The sequence below is a fragment of the Rutilus rutilus genome, assembly GCF_951802725.1.
Source record: "Rutilus rutilus genome assembly, chromosome: 3".
Lineage (NCBI taxonomy): Eukaryota > Metazoa > Chordata > Actinopteri > Cypriniformes > Leuciscidae > Rutilus > Rutilus rutilus.
The window spans coordinates 6,999,422-7,011,880 of NC_140211.1; the positions used below are offsets into that span (position 1 = coordinate 6,999,422).

The 12,459-nt window shown below is 40.1% G+C and overlaps 1 protein-coding gene across 1 annotated transcript in view; it reads right to left on the reverse strand.

Annotated features, from left to right (window-relative positions):
• The window catches only part of capn1 (calpain 1), a 31,485-nt gene extending 19,323 nt beyond the window's left edge, over positions 1 to 12,162 (reverse strand). The window contains exons 1-4 of the mRNA XM_084404806.1: positions 11,977 to 12,162; positions 5,426 to 5,872; positions 4,345 to 4,414; positions 2,245 to 2,363 (exon numbers count right to left, since the gene is read on the reverse strand). Of these exons, the coding sequence (XP_084260932.1) occupies positions 2,245 to 2,363; positions 4,345 to 4,414; positions 5,426 to 5,677 (441 nt within the window). The 5' untranslated portion in view covers positions 5,678 to 5,872; positions 11,977 to 12,162. The remainder of the gene's footprint in view (positions 1 to 2,244; positions 2,364 to 4,344; positions 4,415 to 5,425; positions 5,873 to 11,976) is intronic.
• Between the last annotated feature and the right edge of the window lie 297 nt (positions 12,163 to 12,459).

Consider the following 12,459-nt stretch of genomic DNA (forward strand, 5'->3'; position numbering starts at 1 on the left):
ACTCGAGACCGTTTTTCTATGGTCTCGGACTTGTCTCGGACTCGCTGGTATTCGGACTCGGACTTGTCTCGGTCTCGGCCACTGGTCTTGCCAAATATGGCTTTTGGTCTCGACCGAGTCCAGGAGTCTTTATTATGTTCCCAGTAATCACACATACGTCGCCGCGATATTAAAACAAAATATTATTGGAGGGAAAGTGAAACACTGGCCACTTAATAACTATGGGCATTTCAGGTCTTTTTCGTGAGCCGGCTCGTTTCACTCAGCTCACTGAAAAGAGCCGGCTCTTTTTCGTGAACGGGCTCGTTTGATCAACTCACTGAAAAGAGCCGGCTCTTTTGACTCACAAACGGCTCTTTAAAAAATAAATATTTAAATAAACTCGCTGAAAGTCCACCGCTAGTGCAACGTGAATATTCACATTTTTGATTGTCCATAACACCCCGAAAACTAGCCTGCTTGCCTTGCACATCTAATTAATGGGCAAAGGTTTCCGACTTTTTTTCTTATCTTTCTTTCTTTGCCTATTCCACGAGTGGTAACGTTAGGCTCCAATGACTGGCTGTTTTCAAATATAGCTAATATCGAAACAAAATAACCCAGCTCATAACTTGCAGGTTTGCTTAGTGGCAAACTTTTTTAATTTGATTGCTTCAGCCGCCACCAGCCTGAATTTAATTAAAATATTATTTTTCGTCACGTCATCCGCCCGATCCGCGGTTTATCCGCATCTCTTGTGTGTGTGTGTGTGTGTGTGTGTGTCTGTGAGTTGGCTCGGCCTTCCCTCATGCAGTTTAATTGGTTGACATCGCGTGTATGATTGACAGGAACAGAATGTGAGGCTGATCAGACAGTCCAAACAAATGTGTGTGCTCCTTTAGGCCTATATAATTTTTTTTTTTTTTTTTTTTTTTTTGTTCTTTGAATTTGTCAATTATTTTAAATAAAATTAAAATTATTCATTATTTTATTATTACATAGTGATTTAATTTCTATAGGCTATAGCCTATATTTTTTTAGCAGACTTTTTTTTTTCCTGTCCTGGACTCGGTCTTGACTCGGACTCGAACCTTTTTGGACTCGGTCTTGACTCGGACTCGAACCTCTTTGGACTCGGTCTTGACTTGGACTCGACTAGTCCTGGTCTTGGACTTGTCTTGGACTCGACAAAGGTGGTCTTGACTACAGCCCTACTGAAATGTGATCACACCTATTGCCATTGTGAATGCACTACAGCAGAGCACAAGAGGAACAGATTACCCATGTTGCCTGAATACGCACTCACTGTTTCTGAGAAACACTTCACCGTTTTATAATACTCACACACACCATTGCTCACTCTAGTCTGTTAACAGAGCAAAGTTCATGAATGGTTTATGGCTACATTTGTTTCAATCACTCTTAAAATTAAAGCTCCCAAAGGGGGTTTTCACAGCAGTGCCCTAGAAGAACATTTTAACCCTCTAGTCTTCGCACGTCGGGCAAAAATGAAAAAATAATAATATAATAATAATAATAATATTTATATTTTATTATATTTTATTATATTTATTAATAAATTTATATTTATTATATTATATATTAAGGAACTATATTTTAGTTTGATAATGTTTTTTATTTAATATTTTGTATTTTTAGGGGATTTGACGGTACTACATTGTATTTACACAGTAATTATAATCCATTTATTCATGTTTTGAGCACAGACCTGAACATTTAATTTTCAACTTAAACTTTCATAAGTCTTGAATGCTTTAAAGCACAGACTGAAGTTTGATCTCTTTTTAAAGAACACACTTGGCAAATTATTGCTGGAGTGAAAAAAAGTTTAAAAAAGTGAACTTAAAGTTACAGAATTTTACGTTTATTGTTAAGAAAAATGCACAAAATTACTATTAAAAAAATAGTTTTCAATTTCAAAAACACGTTTTACTGTAAAACTGCAAGAAAATCAAAGCCTTTTTTGACCGTGAAGAGCACAAGTGTGACTATTTTTCTTCAGGACCATTTAAGCTTTTCGAATCATGTCCATGATTTTTTTTTTTTGAGTGTGTGTGTTCACATAGCAAGTGCCAAAACCTTTACCAAGTTTCGTACCATTCCGTAAAAAATGACCGAAGAGCATCAGAGGATCTTCTTCCACTATAAAGAACCTTTTGTGCATTGGAAAGATTGCATGGAAGATGAAGGTTATCAATACTAGACCACAGATGCCAGTAAAGAAGCTTTAGGAGTGTGACGTACCTGGAAGTGGAAGATTCCCACGTAACTTCCGTCGAAGTCCTGTCCGTGCGGCACCACGCGGTGCAGGAGGTTATCGTTCAGAGTCAGAGACGCGATGGCCGCCAGCAGCCAACAGTCACCTGAAGAAACACACCACACATGAGCTTCAGTGCAGACAAGAGGCAAGATGGAAACACTTTAAACAAGGTCCAATTGGATAAAGTGATGAAAACTCACGTTTTTAATGTTGTTTATATGTCTATGTGAAGTTTTTTTACATATGCTTTAAGACAAACCATGTGCAAATTCACCAGTCAACACCATTGCTGAGCATTTTCCCCTTAAACTGTCTGAATATCAGTGTCTATGGTGTTTTGGCCCATGATGAGAGATTTAGTTTTATTTCAGTACAGGTAACTGTGTAACTTAAACACAGCTGAATAAAAATGTGTAGAGAATGGTGTCTAACTAACCACGAGTCCACCAGAAACGGTCTTTGGTGTGTTGAAACGCCTGTCTAAAGCCCTGTTTACTCCTGGTATTAAGATGCGTTTTGGTCGATCGGATCACAAGTAGACGAGGGAGACACATTCCCGTTTACTCCTGGTGTTTTAATCCGTCTCTTTTGTCCACTTTCATCCACTTCTGTCTGTGATTTCTTCGAGGGGAGGGTCTATGGGCGGGAAATGGATGGGCTTTTCAGATCTTTCGATCTAATAAACTTGTTTACACATGAACACGACCGGAGACGGGGGAAAAACACACGGAGATCATCCATCATCTTTAGTTTCTGCTCTGACAGCCGTAAGATCAGCCGAACGCTGTGTGTGTTAGAAATCAGCCGAACGCTGCGAGTGTGTGTTAGAAATCAGCCGAACGCTGTGAGTGTGTGTTAGAAATCAGCCGAACGCTGTGTGTGTGTGTGTGTGTGTGTTAGAAATCAGCCGAACGCTGTGTGTGTGTGTGTGTGTGTGTGTTAGAAATCAGCCGAACGCTGTGAGTGTGTGTTAGAAATCAGCCGAACGCTGTGAGTGTGTGTTAGAAATCAGGAATGGAGAGAGAACATTGCTTGATACGTTTTTCATCTTCAAACCAAACTTGGTTCTCCAGTCGACAGAGTTTAAACCCCGTCTGTGTAACCTCTTCTCATAATGTTGCATTAGTTCAGTAGACGGAGAGCAGACGAGCTTCTGAGGCTGTGTGAACACATTCGATCACACGAGTGTTTACACTACGAAAGCAATCCGGTCGAATGTGTTTCATCTTCCTCTGGAAGTGTTGGACAGTGGACGAGCTCAAAGCGTTCAGACCCGTTTACAGCTGTATTTAGTGCCGTCCACTTGAGATCCGATCGACCTAAACACATCTCAATACCAGGAGTAAACTGGGCACAAGTGTTCCTTTCTGTATTTATTTATTTTTACTTCATGCCTCAGTCTCTGGGATCCTTCAAAACATAATAATTATTGCCCCAACCAACAGGCGGATGAACGATGACCTGATATTACAAGCCAGAGAAAATGTAAATAACCTCCATCAGGTTACAGGAAATCTGATATAAAAGAGGGAGAGTCATGTGTTTATTTAAGCTTTTACAAGCACAAGACTAACATCAGCAGTCACTGTGTGTGCTCCACAAACATCCTGACCAATCACAGCTCTTCCTCCAGCATTTACTTGTTTAAACGCGGTATCCATTTATGATTTACCCATAATGCATTGTCTGCGTGGCTGCGAGACAGCAGATCTTTATTTAATGACCGCAGAGCTTTAATTATGAACGGGGCTCTGAGTCTGGAGTAAACATTGCAGTGCTTTACTACTCCATGTGCCTTCCTCTGTGAAATACAACACGGATAATAATCACAAATGTTTCTTGAGCAGCAAATCCTCATATTATTATGATTTCTGAGGGATCATGTGACACTGAAGACTGGAGTAATGATGCTGAAAATTCAGCTTTGATCACACAAATAAATTACAGTTTACTATATATTCAAATTGAAACCAGTTATATTAAATAGTAATAATATTTCACAATTTGATCAGATTTTTGATCAGCCATTGGTCTAGTAAATGTTTGGTTGAGGTTGCGTGAGGTAAAGTCCTGGACAGACTGACCCAGAGCTCCCTGACAGATGTCAGTGCGAGTCGCTCCATCCACGATGAACTGGGGACGCGTGCAGATCTCCTGAAGCACACAAACACACGGAAATTACATTTGCATTTACACACGGAAATGAGGCAAAGCACACACACACACACACACACACACACACACACACACTGGCCTGTCTGTAAGCTGTGGGTGATGAGCACATGCAGCAACGTGTGGAAACAGTGGGTGTGTCGTTCAAATTCAAACTCATGTTCGGTTCATAAAGGGAGGAAGGAGAAACAAATGTAAAACGAGATGCCATTTTTCCTGACAAATTGTTCCAGCTCTTGAACCGCCCATATCAACAAGCCCGAGAGAGAGAGAGAGAGAGAGAGACTGGTTAGATGAGGTAACGCATGAACGCATGGGATGGCAGAGATGAAGTGTGCAGAAGAGAACGAGGGGAAGCAGTGAAGGAGTAAATAAAAAATTAAAACAGATTAAAACTTGTGTTTAGAACAGCTTTTAGTGATTTGATTGTTTGATTTTATGTTTGATCTGTATGTCTGTCTTTTTGCATAGCTTTGTATCTTACTGATTTACTTTGTCCTTGAGTGCCTTGAAAGGCGCCTATAAATAAAAAGGTATTATTATTATAATATTATTTATAAGGAGGAAATAGTGTGCTAAACAAATACAAGACCAACCCATTTGACCCTTAAAGTCCTTTTCTTGACTTTCTTGTTTCTGACTTCACAAACTACCCTGTAACGTGTGATCGTCAACCAGTGGATCTCTGAGCTGAGTGAGTGAGTGGAGGCGGGGCTCATTTGCATATTCATAGAACCGCCTATACTAAATGAGGCAAGGGTGTCGAGTTACATTCAAGATATTTCAAGGCAAAAAAACGTTTAAATATGTAATTTTGGTGATCAAAGATGAGTTTTAAGGGATAAAATGGTTGACTACAGGGGGACTTTAAAATAATGCAGTTAGAGGAGAACGAGAGGAACAGGAAGCAGTGATGGCGTATAAAGGAAGTAGTGTGGACAACAAATACAAGACAAACCCATTTGACCCTCAAGACCCAACGGGTCGGCTCACCGTCGGTCTCTTCCAGCGTAATCCCTGCGTCTTGGAGGATCGCGGGCCCAACTCGTTGAAGCCCACAGAAGAGCTGCTGGCTGGGAACAGCGGGTCCTCAAACAGGGTCCTGGTGCGCTGGCATTGGGCCCTCAGCGAGTCGTAATCTTGTCCCAGGAACTTCACGGCATTGTGGTTCTGACCCAAACCTGCATCCCGGTCCCACTGACTCCGCAGCTTCGCAGCCATTCCCGTGGCGTAAATGGGCTCCATGCTTTGGCCCGCTTTACTTTGGCACTAGAGCGCTAACAGATGACGTCACCCCAGAGAGCCAATGAGGACAGAGGAAGGGGAAGAGACGAGCCAATCACAACCCAGGAAATGAGGAGTGGAACGAATGTCTTAACTTTGAATGAATGATGTTGGATGACATTAAATCAGAGTGCACAATGAATTCTGGTCCAAGTCCTGGAAAAGAGAAGAATTTGGTCTGAATAAAATGAGCTTGCCATATGAACAACTGCATATTTCTTTCTGTCATTTTGCTTTCTGACAAAGACAGGAATATTACCACTATTGCAACAAAATAAAGAGAAAAGGTTGTGCTTTAGCTATATATATGTGTTTCTTTATGTATATTATCATTCTTGTGAACTCAGAATGATGGGAAATGTAGTTTCTTATGTTTTCCAGCTTAAATGAGTCATATTTTCTAACTAGTTTCATCACTATTCTTAATCAACAGGACAGAAAATGCACACAGTCATTCACAATTATATCATGATCAATATCCAATCATTTCCACCATGTTCCCAACCTCGAAAGAAGGAAATTAACCACTAAATTAGGCGTCGGGTCAGTCTGACCCATTCAGATAAAGGTTAACCTATGATGCTTTTCTTGAAATTTGAAACTTGAAACTTTTCTAAATATATATATATATATATATATATATATATATATATATATATATATATATATTTTATGTACTTTGTTATGCCAGTTTCTCAACTACCCTCAGAGATTATTTACATTTATATTTATGCATTTGGCAGATGCGTTTATTAGAAGAAACTTACACTCCATTGAAGGCGTACATTTGTAACGCATGTTCAGTTCTCTGGGAATCACATGATCTTGGTGTCGCGAGCGTCATACTGTTTGAGTTCCAGGAAAACACACAAAAGATGTGCTTTTCCACACTTCAAAAACATCTGAAAGTCTGTTAAAAAGAGTTAATGCAACGAACACCCTTCCATTCCCTACTGATTTTTGTGTTTGTTTGTTTGTTTGTTAAAAGAATAATAATTGGATTCAACTTACCAAATATCAATTATTTGGTGAATTGAATCCAATTCGGGTCAATTTAACCCCGCAGTAATGACTGTACCCAGATTTTGAACCTTCCCACAGGAAACTTTGCCTACATGGTGCTTAAATATGATCATTCTGACATGCCTCTGAATGCAGAATAAACTAGCATTCATTTCAAACAAAGCCTGAGATCTGCTGTCACAACCTCCATAAGCCTGACCTCAGCCTGCATGCTCAGCTTTAACCTTCAGAATAGTGACTCACTAGCGCTAACATACTTGACAACCACAGAAAGAACTGTTAATCCTCCAGCAAACTGCAAACATTGTCCTATCTATGCTCCACACACAGAACAAAACATGATGAATTAGGTTTTCCACAGTGATTTAAGATGTTTCAAAGATCATCTCGAGCTTCAACAAGAGCAAAAACATCTGAGTCTGTTTCAAAGAGTTGAAAGAGCGATACAGTAAACGAACACCCGCCCATTCCCTCCTATGAGTCAAACCTGTCGTAATTTACCCTCCCCCTCCTCAAACGTCTATCCTTGTTTGGTAAACCACAAACTACTATTAGTCTAGTCTCAGGGCTGAAGCTCCATTTAATGTTTTTTGCTAATGCTAATGTTTTTTATTTAAATGCTGTCGACCCATCATTTACTGTTGTTTATTGTAGTAGTTCAGGGCCGGCCCGTGGCAGAGGCGGAAGAGGCTAATGCTAGGGGTCATGCCAAATTCACACGACGCATGAAAAAATAGCATTATACACTGCCATAGATGGCATGCAATGTTAAAAAAAAGCAGACCAAAGACCTCTGGTGACCATGCAAGAAAAAGATAAAGACAGAGGTAATGGGATGTAATGAATGAACAGTTGATCTAGTAGTTAGACAAGAGTGACAGTCATTATTCTGAAAGCTATCTAGCCAGAGTTAACGCCAGTCAACCCTAAAATAGCAACATTTTATGTGAAATTCACAGTAAAAAATATACTTTTCTCCCATTTTTCTATTTTATTTGTGATTATATCATGAAACGTGCCATAGTTTAGACAGATTGCTGCCATCCACTGAGAAAACAAACACTTTGAAAATTAATTTTGAAAATTAAACAGTATGCTAGAGAGGTGCTCAATGAATATGTGTTAGCATGAATGCTAGTAGATGTAATTGCTAATTACTCTTGCTATTTGAGGTCAAGCTATGACTATTTTTGTATAGTTCACCATCATCAGCTTTTTTTTTATTATTATTATATAATGTAGCACACAATGGTATCTCTCATTCTCCAGTATATATGCAGTTTCTGTGCAAGTGTATAAACACAAGGACCAGTGGCTGATGCAAGCGGTTCAATCTTGCCTAGGACAGCAAATCAGTCATGATCGTGAACATGAAGGCAGTCCCCATTAAACTTAATGAATGAACTCAATAAACTAATTCAAACCAATGAGAGAAAGTAGAACAGTGGAAGGGTGTGGTGCGTGAGAGCCGAGGAGAGTATAAGACACGCTGCCAAGAGTGCGTTAAACTGCAGGCATGTGTGTGTGTGTGTGTGTGTGGATGTTTGCCAGGAGTACAGATGCAGCATTCAGCGCTCGAACAGTGACTTCGCATAAACACACTTAAGCTAAAAAACGGGAAACCCTTTTCAATTTTGCCTTCAGCGATGCTTTTCTCTAAAGCGGGTTTCTTTCTTTGTTTTGTGAAACCAGTTCTTGCTATTTGTCTCATGTCAAATCTCCAGACATCTGCCATTAAACCACCCTCATGAAACATGTTCCTGTTATCATCGAGATCTGGTGGTGGAGGCGCTCAGGCCTGATGAGCAGAAGCTCACAAACATGCTCAAGTAAATATTGAATTCGTCTCTTGTGGAAGCGGGATCCTCTATTTTGTAGCTCTCTGAAAAAAGGGACAAAGATGACAAAAGAAAAACAAGTAAAGACACATCATGAAACCTCAGTTTTTGAACAGACGCTGTCGACCAATCAGAGAGAGGCTGAAGACGTGCACAGACCGAGAGAAAACATGTTCCACAAGACCTAAAACCGTTCCCAAGACTGCGAATGGGAGTCATTTAATTCACACGGATGAGACAAATATGTATGTGAACAATGCTGATCATCTCCTAACACGGTCACATGACAAGTTCTCAGTAGATTAGATGATTAGTGAAACATCAGTTCTTGTAGTGTTGAATGCAGGAGAAATGAGCAGGAATACAGATCTGAGTGACTTTGACAAGGGCCAAATTGTTATGTCAAGGCGACTGGGTTAGAGTCTCTGAAACGGCAAGGTTTGTGTGTTGCTCCCAGTCAGCAATGGTGAGAGTTTACCAACAGTGTCTGAGGAGGGACAAACCACAACCCGTCAAGACAGGGTGTGGGGCGTCAAGGCTCATCGAGGCATGAGGGCAACAAAAACTTGTCCATCTAGTCCGAGCCAACAGAAGATTTACCGTGGCACAAGTCAAGCAAAAAAATATGAATGATGGTTATGGGAGGAATGCGTCACAATGCATCGCACTCTGTCTGCGTATGGGGCTGTAGACCAATCAGAGAGCCTGTAATGAATGACCGTCGAAATGGGCAAACGAGTGTCGTAACTGGACCTTGAAGCAGTGGACGAAGGTCTCCTGGTCCGATGGGTCCCGTTCTCTTTTACATCACATGGATGGGCGTGTACGTGTACGCCGTTTACCTGGAAGTGATGTCACCAGGGTGCACTATGGGATGACGGGATGTGGATGTAAATTTGACACGTGCCACCAACCTAAACACTGTTGCAGACCAACACCCCTTCATGACACTGGTGTTCCCTGGTGGAAGTGGCTCTCTCAGCAGGATAATCTCACTGCACACACACTGCACACACACTGCACACACACTGTTCAGGAATAGTTTGAGGAACATGGTGAACAAGTTCAAGGTGTTGCCCTGGCCTCCAAATTCTCCAAATCTCAATCCAATTCACATTTCGCAGGGAGTTTAATTGACAGGCGATCTGACCAATCATAATCCGCCAAATCCGCCATGTTGTCCGACAAAGCGGTCAGGAGAGTTAGTAGATTAACGTCAGTGGACTTGAACTTGAAAAACGGTGTGTACTGACGTCTACGGTTGAAACAACATTCCTTCTGATGTTCATTCATGTTTATTTGATGCTATAAATGAACTAGAAGTAAGTTGATCGTTCACGAGCAGCTTTAACTGAGGATCTGCCAGACACATTAAAGAGCCACAAAACGGTATTTATGTGTACATTTCTTTAAAAAAAGGACCACATTTTTTGTTTCATATCAAAGGTAACCTGATCTGTCCTGTCTGTCAGACTCAGCACGTTGTCAGCGTATTTTTAACTGTGTGAGAACATGTGTGGTGTGAGAGCGTCCATGGCGGAAATTGCAACAGTAACTAAAGGGGGCGGGTCTTTGCGAACGGTAAGTTGAGGATCTGTGGGATGTGCTGGACCAACAATTTCAATACAAGGCGGCTTCGCCTCGCGCCCTAAAGGACTTGAAGGATCTGCTGCTGATATCTCGCTGCCAGAGACCACAGGACACCTTCAGGGCTCTAGAGTCCACTCCTCTGCGGGACGGTGGTGTTTAGGAGACTCATGGAGGACCAACAGCACATTAGGCATGTGGTCATAATGTTGTGGCTCATCGATATATCATTTTTATTAATAAAATGTCAAAATACAGATTTTTGCAATTATGTCTGATGCCATAAGTGGTGCAGAAATCACAATTAAATTAAACATTGCTCAGTGGGAAGCAACAAGAAGCCTCTGTATTCCCTCTGTACTCTTCCATAATCAGAGAAACAGCAGATGTTGAGGTCAGGTCAGGTTAGCCTGCAGGTATTGGGATTTTCTCACACTCACACAGACAGACAACACCCTAAACGACTACTGCACTAAATCACACAACTGACACTGTGATCACAGTAAAACATCTGCACTGTTCCTAATGTAAATAGTGGCGCTGATGATTCCAGCTTTTAAACTTCCCTGAATCTGATATGATCACATGTCAATAGTGGCAGAACTCTACAATACCGACAACACTTATCAAGTTACATCCGATTTAAGCCATGATTTTCATACAAAGCAACATGCAATACAAGAGCCCACTAGGGGTTCTAGTCGTCTCAAAAGACAACTACGGGTTCAGTGTCTTAGTCCAGGGGTTTTCAAACTGGCAGCCACAAGGGAGTGCTAGGGGGTGTGTGGAAATGTCGTTTAGAGAAAGAAAATTAACAATAAATCTATAATAATAAAAGAAAATACATTAAAATAATTTATTTATTAATTTATAAAATAATTCAATAACTAAAGAATAAATATAAATTAACAAATAAATAAAACCTAGTTATAGATTTAAATAAAAAATAGATTTAAATATAATTTTATTTAATATAATAATGTAACTAGAAATAATATTTTAGAAATATTTATAACGTTAATTTTTCTGAGTATAAATTGGGTCTTTATACAAGAACCTATAGAAGAAATTTTAGGATGGGGTCCCTCACACAAGAATGATAATAACTGGGAATACTTGGGAATAATTGGTCTTATTAAAGTGTAAGTTCTCCAATGGCATTATTAAAGAACAAAAACCAGCACCATGGTACTACCAAAGTGGATTTTAGACAAGACATAATGGGGCTTCGCTTTCATCACTTTCTGTGTGATCGAAGAAACCCACCCTGACCACAACAGCTGAGCTGACCATGTGTGTGTGTGTGTGTGTGTGTGTGTGTGTGTGTGTGTGTGCGTGCGTGTGTGTGTGTGTTATTTAAAAAGCTTTTAATAGCCAGGCCATGCATGCATTCAGCATCAAACAATTCAGATGTTTTTATGGAGAAGTGACACGAATGTAAACAGAAAGTATCAACTAACTTGACACACACAACTACACACACATTCACAACCACTGAACATTTGTTTACCATATTATGACGTCAATGTATGCATGCAAACGATATCGTATGTGTGAGTGTATAATAGTCATAAACAGGCGAGCTTTAGAAACTGCAAAACACGGAAATGAAGTTCATTCACTTTTAGACGTTTTAAAGTCTAAAAAAAAATAAAAAATAACTTTTGGCTGACAAGCAATTATCTTATAACACAACCTTCACGTAAAGCATATTTTATATCAACAACACGCGACTAAAACAATAAAAGTGCAACAAAGTGTCAAAGTCTCACTTGCGTGGATGGCGAGAAAACGTTGATTTGTTTCGCTTACCTCGTGTCTTAATTTGCAGTGCACTTTCGAGTATGAGAAATAATTATATAATCCAGACCAAAAGGTTATTGTTTGGTCCTTCAAACATCTGGAGTTCATGTAGTTTAACGTCTATCCACTGATTTTGCACTGCAGCACAAACGCCCTGCGGATCCGGGGCGCGTGCGCACTGTGTGGGAACGCGACGCGATGGGGTCGTGACGTAGCATCACGTCGACCAATCATAGAGTGCGTTTAAGCGTTCACCGCGACGCGACAAAACTTAAACGCTCCTGTTCGATAAATAGGAGAAAATAACCACAAGAAATGTTTAATATAAATACAATAGCTCGTTTAAACAAAGCAAAATAATAATAATAATAATAATAATAATAATAATAATAATAATAATAATAATAATCATAGTATAAACTGTAAGACCACAGTCCTGACACCATGGTTGGAATTGTTTAAATATACATTTGCATTTCGATATGATTTTGC